At 47.0% G+C, this 18,604-nt stretch overlaps 1 protein-coding gene across 2 annotated transcripts in view; it reads left to right on the top strand.

Moving 5' to 3' along the window:
* The first annotated feature begins 30 nt into the window (after nt 1-30).
* The window catches only part of LOC144173949 (uncharacterized), an 18,707-nt gene continuing 133 nt past the window's right edge, over nt 31-18,604 (top strand). The window contains exons 1-5 of one of the 2 annotated variants that reach the window (XM_077702310.1): nt 31-218; nt 401-545; nt 7,493-10,028; nt 11,658-11,927; nt 13,569-13,763. In XM_077702310.1, coding sequence (XP_077558436.1) covers nt 409-545; nt 7,493-10,028; nt 11,658-11,927; nt 13,569-13,763 — 3,138 coding nt within the window. In that variant the 5' untranslated portion in view covers nt 31-218; nt 401-408. The remainder of the gene's footprint in view (nt 219-400; nt 546-7,492; nt 10,029-11,657; nt 11,928-13,568; nt 13,764-18,604) is intronic. The other variant, XM_077702311.1, reaches the window with a different exon arrangement.

The raw sequence follows: 18,604 nt of genomic DNA, 5'->3' as shown, positions 1-18,604 counted from the left end.
GATTAACTATTACATTAGGCCATCATCATCATCAACAGACTTCATCGAGCTTGAAATGTTTGTGTTTCCTAGTAGTTTTTAAAGTTGTATTTGTGAGTTGCTTAGTCCCCAACCTACCCAAAGGCTGGGAACATTCGTCTTTTGCGGACTAATGTCCTTTGAAAAACATCGTACACCCCCGTGATCGCCAGGTCACTGACTTGACAGAACTTTCACCGGTAACTTCCAATCTTTGTTATCGTATGTCCTGTCATGCGAACTGCACTTGTTGCCGCTCCGAGTTTTTAGTGGCGGTATTTTCCTTGGAGCATAGCGCTCTAGCCACATCAAAGAAGAAACCGCATACGCGACAGTATCGTTACTACAGCGATGCGATGCTAACCTGTTGTGCTTTGCGCAGCTGTCACGATGGCCACCGCTTTCGGAGAGGTCAACGTCGCGAACGAGACGCCGCTGATGTTCTCGCGGAGCAGCTCCCTTGGTTCACTCAGCAGCCTGGACCAGCAGGCTGCGCTGAACGTGCACAACTTGGCTGTCAGTCACAGGTATGCGTGTTCTTCACTTGCATGATGTATACAGCGTTCGATCGTTTTCTTGACAGCTTGCATTTGACGGGTAGACGATGTTTCTGCGTGTTCTGTACGTTCCGAAAAGTGTGGAGGCAACAGACCGCTTAAAGTTTCACCAGCAGACATTTCCGGTATGAATTGCCTAATTAGCACGTGAAATGCGGAATAGCTTTTTGATGCGGGGGTGCCACTTGGCTCATTGTGCGAAAATCCCACCTACATTATAAAAACCATGGGAGAAAAACGGCCCACCAAATTTCTGTTGCATATGGCATGCCTCAGTAATAAAACATGAAGAAAAGGAGCGAGTCGCTGCTAGGCAAAGCCTGGGCATGTGCAGAGGGCAAAACGAAGTGTTGCAGCAAAACAGTGTTCATCGATCACACTGAAACACAACTCACTGACAAGTGATGATCTTACCCCTACACAGCATAACGATTGCTGAGGTGCTTCTGTACTCCTCATTCTGTTTTTGTTGAGAATCACAGTAATAGATTCGCACCTTTTGTTCAGTGACAGAAATAAATAGAATTTCTCTCCCATTTTTGATGTTACAAGTCTTGAGAAAGAAAGCTTATCGGAAAGACAAATCAGTAGTGTGTCCTCGTTTGACACGCGACAAAAGGAGCGTGACTGGTCAGCATTATAAAGTACAGCGGAACTAACCAATGACTGGATGCCTGCAAGGGTGATGCCACATTGCTTTTACCACCGGCTGCTGTAAGTGGGGAAAATGAAGCGCAGCTCGATGTTAAAAATTCCCACTACCCGCCGGTTTAGTCACACATAATTAAGCGTTCGTCACAGCTTGCAGAAGTAATTTGTGCACTGCACGTGCGGCTGCACATTGGCTTGTAGTATGCACTGTCTATTCTGTGGACCAGACCACGGGACGATGCTCTGTATTGAGCCACTGCTAAAAAGGCCACACTTGTCGGCTGCAGTTGCACAGAGGTACAGTCTTCGGTTTTAACTCTAACAACCTGGGTTCAAGTCTCAGCAGTAGAACTGTTTTTTTTTTTTTTTTTTTTTTTTTTTTTTTCAAAATGAATTTTTTTGCTGTAACAAGTTCTCTTAAAGGGACCCTGCAACACTCTTTGAGCAGTGCAAGAAAACCTGCGCGACGTTTATATTATACTGCCAGGAATACCTGAGCCAAATATTACACGTGCACGTGAAGCAGTGAGCGCGCAAATCGCTGTGAAAGACGCGGAAAAACCAACCGCGCTCTCTTCAGTTCTCATTATGCACCCCTGGCACGGCCTAAGCGACGTCACTGAGGCCATGGCTGCCCAATTGGCTGTCGCTGGTCAACTTCGCGGCTAATTTCGCCCATTTCCGCTGTCGTCATCGCTGTGTACGAACCTTTTCTATGGCTGAACCTGTAGGCACAGTTTTGCCGTTTCTTTTGTGTTTTGAGTGCGCGCGGAGTTTGAGTGAAGAGCTCAATACTTCCCTTTCAACGGGACCACTCGATTACAAACGTTTATTGCATCAAAAACGCCCTACCAGCCCGGGCGCGCGCTTGCGAGCAGGCACCCATGCCTGCTTTTTTGTGGCTTCAGACCGGAAATAGGCGCCTCCATGTTGCGGAGAAAAGGAGAAAACTCCCCGGCCTGTGATATATCGAAGGCCGCCGAAGACAAACTACAGCTTTCGTCGCGTTGTCTTTCGAAGACAAAGACAAACTACAGCTTTCGAAGACAAACTACAGCTTTCGCCGCCGAAGACAAACTACAGCGCGCAGCTTTCGTCGCGTTGTCCGCGGTCGAGTTGAGAGGGAACGATTATGCGCGATTTCTCATAGCACGTAGTTTCAGCGATAGTGAACGGATTTTCATAATTCTTGCGGGAGGAGATTGCTGGGACAATAGACTTTACCCCAAAATGCATTCCTAGCAGTCGATGGTAACTGTTGCAGGGTCCCTTTAAGTCAATTCTACACATTGCTTATGTAACTAAGTGTGAACTGGTATCTTTTAGGTCACTAGATGAATAAGGCTCAGCTATATTGTAGTACAGTGCATAGAATAGCTGTTGCTTTTGTGGCACATATAATGTTTAGCCAGTCTGTATTGGGCCTTAAAAGAAACATAAAAACAGTTTATAAGTTTGCTTCATTTTAAAGATGGCCACAGCAAAACAACAATTTTGTTGTATTTGACGCACACTACATCTAATAGTGCTGGACAGTTAGAAATGAAGAAGAAAGGGCAGCGTCCCCCCGAGGCCTTGCTCTTACTCACCGACTCGTGTCACTGGAAAGCTGGTAAAAGCTAGGCGATAATGCAGAAAGTAAGTGCAAGTTTGAGAGGATTGAACTGAGGACGTGTACACCATATTATGGAACTTTCGCAACAAGGCTATGGTATCAAAACTTGAAGGAACGCCAGGAACTTGGGTTGCCTGTTTTCTCTCTGGAATATTTTTGTTCAATTTCTGCCAAGTATAATCCAGTGCTTGGGGTTCATCATATGAAGCATGAACGGAACCTGTGACAGCTTCTTGTTTGCTGCCCCTAAATATGCATAGGAACCTTTGGTACAAAATGAGATTTATTTATATTGAATGTAAATTTCCCTGCTATAGAAGCATTGTTTTTTGTGAAACAATATTTTAGAGAGCCCGGAACTGCCAAATCTTTCCAATGAAACAGTTAGTAGTGCACCAGTCCTTGTTTTGAAAACATAATCAAGAATCCAGTGAGGAGGACGTAAAATGTTACTTTGAATTTTTGTGCCCTGCTTAAAGGGACCGACAACCGAATATGGCGCTAAACTTTCTGAAGTCTGAAAGGTGGCACCGTATAGTGCGTAAATGTGGCATGACCATACGTAGTAGGCAAAGCGCTCTTTCACTTTCAGTGCTTGATTCAGAAACTTCGTAAAGGAATGGTGAGGACTGCATTTTATTATTGTTTTGGCTGGGGACAAGTTTTTAGATACCTCTTTTCATCTCGCGCACAGTTGAAAGTGTGTTGCCGTACAGCTCACTGCCATGGTTGCCAGCATACTGTGGGCTAACGTACGGGATAGCAGAGGACCCTGGCTGGCTTCGCTAGAGAACGCTACGCGCCATACACTAGCCCTGCGGAATCCGAAGACTCACGCGCGGGTTTGGGTACTCACATGCGGTAGACAGGCTCTGGCAATCCAAAGTGAGGCTTTATTGCCTGGCAGATACAGGGCATATACCAGACAACACGACTATCGCTCGCGGGGAGACAGTGGCTCCTGTCGCTCGCTCAAGCCGCGGGACTCAGACCTCGATATCCGTCATCACGGCCGCAGGAGCAGGGGAGGCATCCCGTGCGACTGATCAGGACAGAATCTCTCAGCCGAGTCCGTGGAGCCAACTGGGTTCACCGTCATCGGGGCATTCAGAGTAGGCACTGCCGAGCCAACCGATTCCGACCAAATTGCCCAGTCGACTCTCGGCGGAATCCGCGTGCATCTCGCAGGTCAGCTCGGGGGGAAGAGGAGGTCTGCCCCTGGTCGGGGAGAGGGTGGCGTGAAGGAAGGCGACAAACTGGTCCTGCTTCCCCCATGACCTACGTGACGCGCCAGCTACCAGCTCACGAAAACATGTGCAGGCGAGGCATAGGGAAACAAGGGCCCCCACAATACATAGTGCTGGCAGGTCTAAAAATTCTGCTTTCATACGTTCTAGGGCCCTATTAGGTAAACAGTTTCAGTTCAAGGTGTTTCAAGTGATGCCCTTTCATTTGGGAAACAGAGCACGTTCTCCACAATAAACGGTTGTCTGTCCCTTTAAAGGGACACAGAAGGCAACCAGCAAGTTGATTTGAAACGAAAGTCTGACTTTCCCATGGCTATTTTAGCATTGATTCGGTGCTGGAAGATGCCTTAATTGCGGAGAAATCACTAATGGAACAACCCATTTTCCTCCCTCACAGCAATTTCATGACAAACCAGAAGCAAGCGAGGCAGCAGTAATGCGTAGCGGTACAGAAGCAGTGTAATTACCGCGTGCCAAGTGTCATCAGTTTCGGTCAAATCAGTTGGGCTTTCCTGAACACTGTTGTCCTTTGCTGCTATGGACCACTAAATAAAATTTTTCTTGAGGTTTGTTGAGGACAAACATATTGTCCTTTTAGGTGGCGTGAAGGTGCCGCAGCACACCTCCTCACGTGGCAGTATCACCACAAGAGTGGATGAGTGGCGCCATCTGGCGGCGACCAGCAAAGACGTTGCGTGCGCCCGTGGCCTCCGCGCATAAGCTATGGTCACTTTCCCTGTCGTGGGCGGGTGTAGAGGATGAAAACTTCCTCTGCCCGACGTGTAATAAAAAAAAATAACTGCCCACCAAAGCAGGTGAAATGTAGAAGTAGTTACTGATGCCATTATGGATTAGCCATTTAAATTTTGATGTGGACTAGGCCCGCTGTGAAGCATAAGTGAATTCATTGCACAGCAGTGATTTTTATTTTTGTAATCACGCATTGTTCAAAAAGATAAGGCGTCGGGATGTTTTATTTCTGGAAAACTCGTATTTGTTATGTTAGTACCTGAGAGTAGCTTTTATACAGAGAAAGAGCGCAGTGCCTTTATTTATTGTGTACCAAAGATAGTACTGTTCATTTTTATTTATATTCCTGCAATAGACAAGCAATGTCAGTTTCCAGAGCTCACAGAGGCCCTTAAATAGAATACCCCAATCCAGTGTTGGGCAGGACATAACATTCTGCAATGGCTAATGTTGCGTAACTCTGAAACTGGGTCAATTTTTTCTTCTTTTCACATATAATTAATTGGAAATACGGCTGCATCAAAAACGGAAAAATTCTTGTGTGCCAGGAAGATTAATAGCCTATTACTTCTATCACTCATCTCGATGACCTGTCTGTTATTGTCTAGAAATGTTGTGCACATGTTCCGTGCGTTCCAAGCAAGAATAAGATTATGGGAATTCAACTGACGGAAATCAATTAGTAAATACGGGAACACCAGCGGTGTCATTTCTCTTTTTTTTTTTTTCATTTAAACTTGAGGTCCTTAACAAATCAAGTAGGTGACATGGCAGCACTACTTGAAATGTTTGGCACAACTTTTACCGCGATACCATTTACAGAGATGTGGTATACTTCAGCACCAGAAGTGTATTGTCCAAATGGCTATCAGTATTTTTTTACACAATAGGCAGAGTAAGCGTGGTGGTGCCGTTTCGCTTCTTGTTCAGGAATGCATCACCTGTGACGTCGTCGAAGAATTATTTAGTTACCGTGCGCTCTATCAAGAGCCATAATCTCGGTTATATACAAACCACCTTAGTGCATTTAAACCAATTCATTTCCTTTATTGACCTTTTTTTATTATGCATCAGAGCAAAATATTAATCTTTATTTAGGGGGCGATACGAATATTGACATGCTTGCAGATTACAAACGCACAAAGTGACTTGCAGTCTAATATAACCAGGCGTAATCTAAGTAATGTAATGAAAATCTCTACACGAGTTATGATAGGCAGTCCTTCTACTTGAGGTGTTTACGTTTAATATCCCAAACAACTTGCTTCCGGCCGCTGTTGTGTCTATAGATATTAGCGATCACCTTGAGGTAATACTGCTCACGGTAAAAATAATGACCCTTAATAAAAAAGGCAAGCCAACAAATTATGTGCAGAATATTACCACTGCAAATCTAGAAATTCAGAAACATTCTGAACGGCAGTGTGAAACACATCACGAAAAACCATGACATTTTCACTCGCAGCAAATAATTTGGTAGCGACATTGCAGTAGGTACTTGAGACCGCTCAGCATAGTAAAATGGAATGTGCACGCATGTACTGTTGGCGTCAAATGGAATGCGAACATGAAAATATGAACCAGAACGTCCAAAATTGAAAAGTACTGTTCGCAGAGTTCATGTAATGGTTTTCTAGTGGTATGTGTGGAAACCCACTTTTCCCAACTTTGTTTTTGTAACTAAGCCACGCGTCATTTTGGCTTGCATGGAATGAAATCGCGCTATATGTGTGTTCAGGTTCATATTTCATGTTCGCGTTTCATTTGACGCCGATAGCACATGCACACACACAGACACAATATAAATGTGTGACATTCGGTAAAAAACAAACGCACACCAAAGCTGCATGCAAAGGCAATTGTGGCTGTTAAACAGCGTATGTTAAACAACTTTGTATTTGTAGGAACGAGTCAAAACACATCGACCACATATTGAGAGAGTGCAGGCAGCGTCGGCCAAACGAGTCTCTTCAGCTTTAGGCTAGGGCCGTCACCTGATGGCGTGAACAGGAGCTAACAAAATTACACCTTTCCGCTTGGCTCCGCGCCAAAGGGGATGGCCGGAGCAACGGCGTGCTGCCGGCAGCCAATCGCAGAGGCCACAGTGTGCCAGATGTAAAGTACTTTAGGAAAGACTGAGTTTAGCCAAAATAAGTGTTTCGCTGTTGGTTTTAGTCCAGCGAAATCCCACGGAAGGTCATAATAAAAGTGCCTATGCGCACAGTACTCTGCAAAAGTCACACAATTATCTGGCCGGCTATTGTGCTAAGTATTGCACCGAAGCCGAAATGAACTTGTTGGGGTTTAGGTTCACTGCGTGATCTATCGGCTGGGTTGCTGTGATATTGTTTCTAGCTTTCTTCTGGTTCTTTGACATTCAAACATGGCACTACAAAAATTTCCAGTTAGGTTTCATAAACTTGCGTAAGCATATTGTTTTAATACTTGTCATTCAATTTCAACCACTTCCAGTGTAAGTTGCGCACTATTGCCTGTGGCGGCGACACTGGTCTTCACGTTTTCGCCAGTTTCTACCTTTTTTACAAAAGCTACGCATAAGAGTCGTGTTCTTGGTGAGCTAATCTATCGATCTAGAGCAGCTTGTATTTTGACTTCAGTGTGCGCTGTTTGATGGGGTTGGTCTGCTGTTTCAGCCAGCACACGAGTGGCGCAGTGTCCCCGAGCGACCTTCCGGACTCGCCGAGCCAGACAATGCCTCCCAGCCCCCGGGGCCGGTCGCCCGTGTTCCGGCTTCCCCCGTGCACCAAGCCCATTCCGCAGCCGGTCGGGGGAGTGTTCCAGGACTGCCCGCGCAGCTTCGCCGAGGAAGGCACCCCCTGCCGGATATCCCAGGCCACCAGCCTCAGTTCTCTTACGCTGGACGACGACGCCAGCAGCATCAATCGTAACGGGCACGAGCCATTCAGAGAGTACAAAAAGGAGTTTGCAGAAACTGAATTCTATGCAAGAGGTCGTGGGCAGGAGCAGTCTCGTGCACCTTCTTGTCGCGTAGCCGGTATCAGTGAAGCTGCAGAAGAGGTCTTTGCAGACACGACGCGGCGGTACGCCCAAGAAGGCACCCCATGTGGTTACTCCAGGGCTGAGAGCCCCTGTTCGCTAATTAATGACAACAGCTTTCCGCAGAGTGGCGTCGGCTCGGACTGGGAGGATGACTTTGAAGTGAGGCCTAACCGGTCAAAACAGCCGGCGCTATTCGGGAGTGGTCGCGGTCGAAGATGGAGTGGGGAACGATCCAAGTTGCACGTTACGCACAAACACGTGTCTTTCAATGATGACTGCATCATGCGCACGTCACACGAGGATGCTGCTGTGCCCTACTTTGCCGACGACTGCGTTCGTGTGTACTGCACAGAAGGAACACCATCTGTCCTTTCCCACGCACCTTCCTTAACCGACTTGGGTGGCACAAAAGCTTGGGTAAGTCTACCAGGCCCCACCGAACAAGTGCTCGAAAGATCATCCGAAGGTCACCAAACAGTCGCACAACGTGGAGGCCAGAGTGACGCGAAACCCGAGGGATGCCACAAGCACGTGTCTTTCGAAGATGACTGTCACCTGGGTTCACCACACGAGGCGGTGTCACCTTCCTTTGAGGAAGACTGTCTGCGCGTGTACTGTACAGAGGACACGCCGTCGATGCTCTCCCATTCTGCCTCCTTCACGGACCTCAGCATTGGCCCCGATGAGAGTAAAAACTGGGCTGAGCAGTCCCCCAAGCCACCGTGCATTAAAGCGGAAGCCTTGATCGATGTATCTGATGAAGACGAAGGCAGTGCAGATCTAATAAAGCAGTGCATTCAGCTGGGGTGGCAAGTGACACAGTCATCCCATCCCAAGACCAGAAGCTGGAGTGGAGCACCAGAGGAGAGCATTATCATAAACGCACCCATCCCAAAGCCAAGGAGCTTGATTGGGGCTGCAGGCAGCACTGTGACCGGTCTCCCGTCTAGTCATGTAGTTTGTCCAAGCAGGCTGCAGTGTGGCAACCAGGACATTGGCGTGCCCCCCTTGCAATACAAAGGAACAAGCAGTGGGCAAAGTTCAAGCAGCAGCAACCTCATTGCTGAAAGCTCTCTACGCCCTGCACTCAGCTGGAAAAGCAGCAGCTTTGGTGACATTGCTGAGCCAAGTAGTCACCAGGGGGACCGCTCAAAGGACGTCTGCAAATGTGTGGGTGACCAAGAGTTTGACTCGAATGGCTGTGCTGCCGTGAGTGATAGTGCACACAAAAGCCTAGCGCAAGAACGGCCACTGTGCCAGGAGAGCAGCGACGACGAGGATGACGTCCAGTTGTTGCAGGAGGTCGTCATGATGGGCAGGGCGCTTGTTGGGAAGCCAGAGTTGCTTTCGACTCCCACATCCCCGAGTGCAAATTTCCCCGAGGTGCCTCCGAGGAAGGAGTTGTGTCCACACTGCCCACCTTTGGACGTGGCCTCCACTGAGGTCACCAGCCCTTCGAGGGCCCCGCAGTCCATCACAGGTGTCAGGTGCAGCACCAGTGCAAAAGAACACTTTGTGGAACCACCACCACTCGCACCCTCCGGTGGCCCCGAATCCAGAGCCTGTACGATGCCGATCAAAGACTCGTGTGTGTCTGAGAGCAGCGATGAAGAGCAGGACAGCAAAATTCTGCTAGAAGTGATCAGCCTCGGCCGAGCCATGGTTGGCAAGCAGCAGCACAGGAGCGGCGAGGGCACGGAATTTGTCTCTGAGGAACCGCGGGAAAAGGTCCGCAGTGGTCAAGGGGAAAAATCTCCCCTGCTGTGTGCAGACGGCTGTTGTGGTGGCGTTTTTTCTGCACCTGACGTGTTCACTAATGGGGAACGTTGCTTGGGCAACGACATTGTGCCCGGTGCCAATGGCTGTTTAATGCAAGATGAGTATGATGATGATGATGACAACGAGGACGATGAAAAGCTGCTGAAGGAGGTGGTGATGCTTGGCCTTTCGAGCATGCAGTCAATGGCGCTGAAATTGCCGAAGCTGGATGACAAGCCAGAAGCGATGCCAGTTGAGGGGACATCTGTTGAGGCAAATTCTGTTGCAGTGCTAATAACAGAGGAAGTGGCAAGGGCTGAGAAGTTCGAAGAAGTGTCTTCCAAGCGTTCTCAAGAAGTTAGTGCCATTGTGCCTAAGGCTGCTGCCAATCTGGAGGAGCACATAGCAAAGGTGACGAATTTCAGTTGTCTTAACATGAACTACTTAAGTCAGATTCTACTGAAAAGCATGTTTGCTCTCTGCATGCCAACACACAAAAAGTGTGAAAGTTTGAAGTGCATAGGTTAAAAATAGAGGCGTGTAAATTGCTTTGAATGGTGGCAAAAAGAAATACGAATCGCGAATCAAATAGTAGAGTTTTTTTTACTCATTCAAGGAATTTTGTTGCGTAAGAAAAGTGTGAATGTAAAAATGACCAGTTGTTTAAACTTTTGTCTTTTTTACAATTTAGACTGGTTGAGATACGTTGTGGCACAGTGCATTTATGAACAGCTGTTACGTGTGTCTGAAAGGAGGAGCTCATTTTGTTGGGGCCGACCAGTGGCAAGAGGCAGGAATATGAGCATTCAGAGTTATCGTCACCCATGCACCTCAACGAATACTGATAACTAAAGCAAAAAAAAGCCATTGCACCTGCTCTCCCCCACTTTCCTTCGAACCTCAAGCAGCTGGCTTGCTTGCTTGTTATCTGCCACCTGCAGGTGCTTTTGTCACCGTTGTTTAAACAAAGGCTCGCAGTACTAGTTGTGTGTGAATGCCATTTTTCGTGCTGCTCGGGAGGTTGCGAAATGCGTGTGCCATCATGTGCAAGGTTTTTCCACATGGTGGTACCTTTGCTTACTGGTAGAGAGAGTTGCAAGTTTGTAGTGGGTGACGTACTGGCAAGTTCATCAAGTATATACGTTGGCTATACTTGAGAACAACTTTCTGTGGCAATGGAGAGAAAGCTATGTGGGGAGGGGGAGCTAACTGCTCTGTGTTACTACTCCAAAGTAGTTCCCAATATACTGGTTTTGGTTTCAGTTTCGGCGTAACAGATAAACATTTGATACAGCTCATTTCTACGCATGAGCACCGTAGTTGAGCTCGCTGAACCACCATCACCGAGCTTGCAGGCATATTGGCATCTCCTTCTCCACACTTCATTTGTTTGTAAATGATAAGCCAGCGCTTTGACTGGAGAACTCAGACCAACCGTGGGCCCACGGGCTTACCGCCCAAATCTGTATCGTTCAGAAGTGAAGTGAATTTTGTCAGCGCTACAGTTTTGATGGCATGCATTGATTTGTAAACTCTTTTGAAGCTCACAACTGGGCAGCACCACCGACATGCGTAGCGTACTTGCATAGCGCAGGCACAGTATGCCGAAAGAGCAGCACGCACACACGCTTACGCTCATCCTCACTTACGCCAGAAAACTGGCTAACCGAACGGATTGCGGAAACGACGGAGCGTCCTGGTTGAATCAGTCTCACTTGGGCACACACTTTGAAAACCACGTGCTTTGTTTGTTTTGCCAGCTTTTGCTTCTCAAGCTTCTTAAAAATCGTAGGCAGAGAATGCAGTGGCGAGCTGCCGTAGGCTGTCAAGAAGGACGCCGTGTTTGTTTTTTTTTTTTCTTTCTTTCTTTTTTTTTTTTTTTTTTTTTCGATAGAGAACCATTGCAACGCCAGTGGCGACAGCTGCAACCGCAAAAATCCGAAAATCTAAAAATATTGTTCTCCATTTCATGTATTCTGATAAGTAATTTAGTGGCATTATCAATCCAAGGCGATAACTTATGTTGAATTCCAATGGCAGATCCAGAGCAGCCACCGTGCTCCACCGCGGAGCGCGCCGACTCCGCGAAGAGCAGGTACTCCGAAGCTGCCTTTGGAACGCAGCCGCTCCCGCCAGAGCAAAGTGCCAAACCGTGATGGGAACAAGAAATCCCCAGCATTCTTTGCGTCGCGCCTTCCCCGAAATTGTCTGGTTCCCGCAAGCGCGTTTGCGCGGCTACAGGAGGCAGAGAATGCGAGCACTGGCCGGAAGCGCAGACGGCGGCGACGTTGGCGACGCCATGCGGCAAAAGTAAGCGTCCTAGTGAGTTCCGGCCAACTCCGCCGATTTCGGCAAAGCAACTTTTCTTGCTCCACGGAGCGATCTCGGCTGCGACGGCACTCCCGATCTGCCATTGGAACGCGTCTGCTCCAGAGAGAGCAGAAAAGTTGCCCCGAAAGTGCTCTGGATCTGCTATTAGAATTCAACATTAAAGAACTAAAGATTTTTAATTGCTTAGGTTATAGCCAGTGAAATATTTTTGTTGAAATAAATATTTCCAGGTGCGCAGCAAAATGGCGTGGTTCGGCTGTGTGGCCTTGAGTGCATTTCCACAGAAAGTTGTTCACGCATATAGGTTACAAAAAAAAATCGCTAGATAAAATGGGTTTTACAAAGGCGGTTCGTGCAGGTCAGTTTGTCCTAGATCAGGCTTGTAAGGCTCAAGAACCTGTGATGTGGCAAACAGTGAGAGGAGTTCCGGACATTTTGCGAATATTTAAAAAAATGCATATTTGGAGCGTTGAATTATTTGTGAATCTTAATATGAGATATTTAACTTTTGAAGGAATCTTGTATGCCAGTATTGTTTGGTTCAAATGCAAAACTGCAATGTTCTCACAAGCCTAGTTTTTCGCATACACTTGGGGAGTGCTGCAAGGGTCGACCAGAAAACAGCCAATGGAGGCAAACCTGCTGCCCCCTGAATGGTCTTATTTTTGTCGTCTGTTTTGTCTGGTTACGGCAACTGGCTGTGCCACACCCAGAGCACCAAACGCATTCTCCCGCTTTCCCTTGCGGGGCTCCCAACAGGCACACAATTGTTCTGGTAGTGTGCATCGAGGCTGTCGCCCAACCACAAACCTGCAACCTAACTGGGCCAATGTGGCTGTCTCTTCTGTCGGCCGACGTGCAATAATGGCTGGGCTCATTACCTCCGTGGTAGAATTTCTACCCAGCACTCTCTCCTTCCCTTTTGATGCACATTGGAGGCCACCTGTAATGGTACCCAATGCTTGGCACTGGGCTATATGAAGAAGATCTGCTGTAGTGGTACCTGCCTTTATGCTCTCTAAGAGACGGCTCTAGTGAGGCAAACCATTTCTGGGGCAGTGGGGTACGAATCCTTATCCATGGGGAATTGAGTAAGTGGTGGAGGAGGACTAATGCAGCTGCATGGGCTTCTTATCTCTCTGGACATTAGAAGGTGAAGGTTGCTTACCCAAACGACCTCATAGCTTACCTCCTCTTCTCAAGCAGCCAAATTCTAGCTGGCTGCGTAATAAGATCTCGTCTTTGTTGGCAAGAACAATGTGGACTGCTTGCTCTGTACAAGGCGCAGCTCAGAAGGCTACTGAATCATAAGCACCATTTCTTTCCGTTATGGTTACCACCACGTGAGGGCCTAATTGTCATGCTACTAAGCTCTGAATTGAGGGTTCCCACTGCGTGCTTGCTGCACACAGCCACTGCTGCTTGTTCGCCCAACTGAACCAAAGTAACGCACACATGGTCATAAACAATGAGATTACTCGTGAAACCTTTACAAAAGCATGTGCATGTCCATGGTGCTTGTGTTTCATTTTAGTGCGTGTGCGTGCGCTGAGGCAGTGCAGTTACAGGAGCAGTCAGGTCCACTAGGGTGCCAAGGTGTCGATCTGTCTTGTGTCGCAGCCTGCTGTGCCCCCCGAGCCTCCGGCGGACTCCCTGGACCGTGTTGTCCAGATCCGTCTCAAGCTGCCAAACGGGCGATCGCTAACGCGCCGATTCCTGGCGTCTGCCGAGCTTGGTGTGCTGCTGGTCTATCTGGACTCTCTGGGCTACCCGCTGACCAGGTTCAAGATTATCAAGAACTGGCGACGGCAAGAGGTCGGGGCCGCAGCTTCTGCTGCCTTGATAATTTATTGTTCATTCCACACCTGAGCAGGGCGGTTGCTAGGCAAGCTGCAAGTAGCGTTAACTTTTTAGTAACGTGCCTATTAAATCGATCAGTGGTGATCAGTGCTTTATATCGGCAGTTTGTACATGTTGCAGTCGCTTCTTGTGCCCCTAACACGCCCCAGTGGTTATTCTAGGCACTGCACTTTTAGAATCAGTTTAAATTTTCCCTTTCTGGCAACGTTGACATTTTTGACGGCATTTTTTGCAAGCTCAGTTGCGTGTCATTGTGAAATGGGGCGGGACTGCTGCGCCTGACAAAAAAAATCATGCCCCCTTCCATCTAATGACGGCGATAGCTGAACGCGAAGCTTTCTCGTGGTGGATTGTTTGGTTGGCCAATCCCTGCTCTGGAGGTATGCGCTACTTTTCTAGAATACCCACAGCAACTCTCGAATGTGCACTCTGTAGGCGTAATGTTTGGGTTTGGGTGCACGGCGCGAACCGCTTTCTGCTGCTTGGCGTTTGCTTCGACCATGTCGAAATGGAGCAATCGGATAGACGCTGGCTTCATAACGCGAGGAACCTAGGTTCGATTCCGGCCATGGGAAGCAGGTTTATCTTTCCCTTACCCACTATCATTCATCATCATCGCCAGAGAAAGTTGGCTTTCCTGCAGGGCGTACTGGCATACAACGGCATCGGCGAGGACACTAAAACTTCGCTTTAAAAGCATGCTGCTCCTAGTTACGCAGCATTACCACCATATCCTTGATCAAAAGGCTCTCCCTGCAAGTCAAACACCAAATTACGTTGTCAGCTTTGTAATCCGACAGCGTTGAGAGGTGATAAATTACCTGAAAATGACGCCAGCTAATCACTACAGAGCTTTGGTTTAGAGAATGGGTAGTTTTATTCTGCCAAAGCTTATTTCTGAAGGTCCCCTGCGTGCCAAACAAGTGTACCTGGCATTTTCAGCCAGTTTCCAGCAGTTTCAGTTTTGTTTTTGCGTTGCGAAATCCGTATTTAGTGCTACTGCGCAGTTACCAAACTTCAAGCCGATTTCCGATGGCGCCTGCGTCGCCCACTGCTGTTCCTCGATAAAAGCATGCCGCTCATGATTTTACTTCATCGATGCCTTACTTCTGTGATAACAGCTCTAGCTGGAAGTCGAAAAGTAACACTAAGTCAAATGTCAGTTCCAGCGAGGAGGGCACTTCAGATTGGTCTTGCACACCGCCGGTTGTTCGCCGGCCAGTTTCGTTTCCATACACCTGCATTTATGGAGGTCTAGTGCTGCTTGTTAGTAGTTTATTGTGACAGTGTGCAACAGGTTTGGTATTGCTTTTTTTTTTTTTAACGTTAGGCGGCGCTGCAATGCAAGAGGCTCGTATCGTTTGTCGCGCGACATCTACTCTGTGAAAGCTTGCTGGGCACGATTCTAGTGCATTGCACCTCATTCTAACAAGCAGTTACAGTAGTCAGTCAGATGATATTAAAAAAGTTCTGATAGATAGGTGGTGATAACGGACTGAACGTCCGCAGGCATCCACCACTGTGTTTCGTGTTGAACTTTTAGCGAATTTCTTTGCATCGCCTGCTTGCCCTGAACCTTGTGCTGGTTTAAATGCAAAGTCGGTCATGACAAGGTCTCTTTACATCACGTGGGGACAAATTGATGCCTCTGGTAATGTCAAACCACCAGATTTCTTCCAGAGAACCATCCGATATTGCGCATTTTGAAATGGAGGTTGGCATGGGCAACATAGCATGGGCACCATGCGTGCTAACATTTTTTCTTTTTTTATATCTGACAAATTGTTCCGCGCAACTCAATTTTTAAGGATGTGTTTTAGGAGTGCTTACCTACAAAATGTATATTCTAAATTTTTTCTACTATCGGCGGATTGCTGTACACATCCTCTTATGATTTTCTTCGACTGGACAAAAATTTTGATTTGGTATTTTTTTTTTTTTTTGCTACGAGTATTTATGAAAACATTTTAAAATCTGGTGTTGTTGGAAAGGATGTTGAATCATCTGCCTTCTATGCCACTGCAATATGTGCTTAACCAATATGTGTATCACAAAAAAACATTGCCATCTCCACTAATTCCATCTCCACTAATGTGAAACCTGGGAAGGGGCGAAGCATGCAGTGTATAAGTGTATTCAAAGATTGTAAGTCTCCCTCTTGCCATTGGCACTTGCTAATTGGGTGCTGGAGAAGGCGGGCTTGACCATTGCGCTCGGCTAGTGTTACCAGATCCTGCCAAAAAAGATAACCTGCAAACTATCTTTACCAGGAACACATGGTGGGGGGGTCCCATTGTTCACAGGCGCCTTGACATCCAAATGCGGTTTCGATGCTGAGCGCTCGTCATCTTAGGCACTGGCGTTTTTGCCTACGGAGATGAAACCGTTGGGGGGTAGCGGTATACAGCTTTGCTGTAAAAGTCTTGCGTCCTTGAAGCACAAAGCGTTCTAGAGTGAGGCATTGTGTCTAGAGCTGGTGTGTTCTTTTAGTACGCAGATGAAACCATGCAGAAGGAACATTCTAGTTTGAGGCATTGGAAAGCAAGTGTCCCTGTATTTTAGTACCGTGGCTACAGGAGACGATGACAGGGGACGCCAACAGCCCAAGCCCCTCAGGTGCTTCGCCCCTAAAATGTTTTCTTTTACCTGTGCTACGCGAGTGTTTGAAAGGACAAATTAGTCGAATGGCCTTCGAAGTGGAAGGAGTTCCGCTGATCTAAATGACAATTCTCAAAGGCAGTTAAAAGTTTCCGTACGCATTCGCCCGTCATGGTTTGGTGTCGCCACTGTTGCCCTGTTTCATTCTTGACAAAAATTTAATTTTGAAGTTAAAATTGAAATAAAAAACAATTATTAGTGATCAAATTAATAACAATCTACAATTGTGTTCACCCAAACATGCACTAGCAGCTGCTTTATTTTTTCCTTTTTTTTTTCACTATCAGTGTTGAGAGTACCAAGTTACCTTATTGTAACTGTACCTTATTGTTACCTTATTGTAAGTGATAGAAAACAAAAACAAGTGAAAAATCATGAAGATTGTGCACTTTAAACACCAAATATTACTCATGAATAATTGCTTTGTAATTAAGGCATGCAGAAACTGCTCCCGAGAGTACGACCATTTGCATTTTAAAGGCCTTTGAGAGCCTCAAAGGTTGTTGGTGGTGCTCCTTTTACTCAAATGGCATTTCAACCAAAGGCCTTTGAAAAACATTGTGTAGCAGCTCAAAGGTGTCAGTTGAGTCAAATGACATTCGACTCTAAGGCCCTTGAAACGCTCATGTAACACAGGTATTATACCTGCGCTACACAGTCACTTTCAGTTGACAGTTGGACTCTCCCCCACAACTGCTTCCTATGCATTTACAATAGGGCACTCGATAGACAATCGGTTCAACGGCCTTCTGAAGGCCCTTGAAACGCTCGTGTAGCCTCGGTATTAGACCCCTAAAAATTGGTCCATTTCCTGTGTTAACGAAAGGATGTGCACTGAAGACAGTGGACGCGTGCTCGACGTCCAGGCAGCACATTGGAACGACTGCAAAGCCACTATATTGAGGAAAACTAAGAGGACAGCTGGCTGCGTGTTACGATGTTGTGAATGCAAAGGCAGTTTGGTGGGTCATTGGGCATTCTTAACCAGGAGGTGCAGAAGCAGCCCAAGAAGGGCCCTGCACGTCCTACTACTAAAGGTTCTGGTTAGCTAAGTGTCCGCTAATACCTTACTGGTAATCTACTGCTTCTGGCATAGCAGCCTCGTGCAACCAAAGTTGCCATCACTGTACTTCTGTCTCCATACTGAGTGCCTGAGTGCATTTGGGCTGCCATCTGTGAATGAGCAGTAATGTGCGTGGACAGTACAGTAGCTGCGGAATTGTATTGCCCAGATCAAAGGCAGTTGTTTCGATTGTCTTCTCTTACCTGTGCAAAGTGAGGCCTGAATTGATGGTCCCTCTCTTTACTGAGCACACCTCTAAGACATGAAGGCCTCTGCAGCATGCTCTGGTGTCCAGTGGTCACTGTTTGCACCCCACCCACCCCCAGCTGAATGTTGGAGTGTGTTGCCTCCTGAAAACAAGAGCCCCTATTGAGGCAGTGGTTATCACAATGAGATACAGATTCCTGAGTGCCATTTAAGCTAGTAGTGCTTTCAGACTTGGTAATAAAGGCTATAAAAAACATGCGTCTGAAGTGCTTAGCATTCAAATGAGCTAGAACTTTAGGTGGGAAATTCATGGAAGCAAAGGTGCGCTTATATCAGTGTTCATTGCAAAGTGTTACGAACGAGCTTGCCGGTAACAGCAATAATTTCTCTTTTCGCACATGTGCAGCATACCACATGCACATAACGTGTAGGTGTGATAAACCCAAGTTATGCAAAGTCACATATGAAAAGGCAAATGGTGACTGTTCAGAATCATCAGTGTAATGCGGTTGTCACTTTTGGGGTAGCGTTCATGATTGCCTTTCAGAAGCTTGGTGCTGCAGTGTTATCAGCACCTCGTAGCACTGTCAAAGCACAGCTTGTGTGTGGCTCTTGAACAGCGTTGTTCCCCCACTCTGCTAAAAGGTGAAAGGCCGTGCCAGCTACAGCAAAGTTTTACCAGCATATGGAACGTACATGATAGGCAACACTGGCTTGAATAAGCATATAGAACACTTTTCATCTGAGACTGGCCATATAACCGAAAAGAGGTCATTGCATTTGTCTTGATGTTAAGCCATTAAAATTTGTCACCCAGTAATGGTCTTTTTAAAGCCTTGTTTTCCCACTGTGTCAGAACATATTTGCG

This window comes from Haemaphysalis longicornis, unplaced genomic scaffold (assembly GCF_048455015.1).
Source record: "Haemaphysalis longicornis isolate Haplotype H1 unplaced genomic scaffold, Haemaphysalis longicornis Haplotype H1 scaffold_3, whole genome shotgun sequence".
NCBI classification, from domain to species: domain Eukaryota; kingdom Metazoa; phylum Arthropoda; class Arachnida; order Ixodida; family Ixodidae; genus Haemaphysalis; species Haemaphysalis longicornis.
Note: the sequence above shows the minus strand (reverse complement) of the source record. Positions and strands in the feature narration are given on the sequence as shown.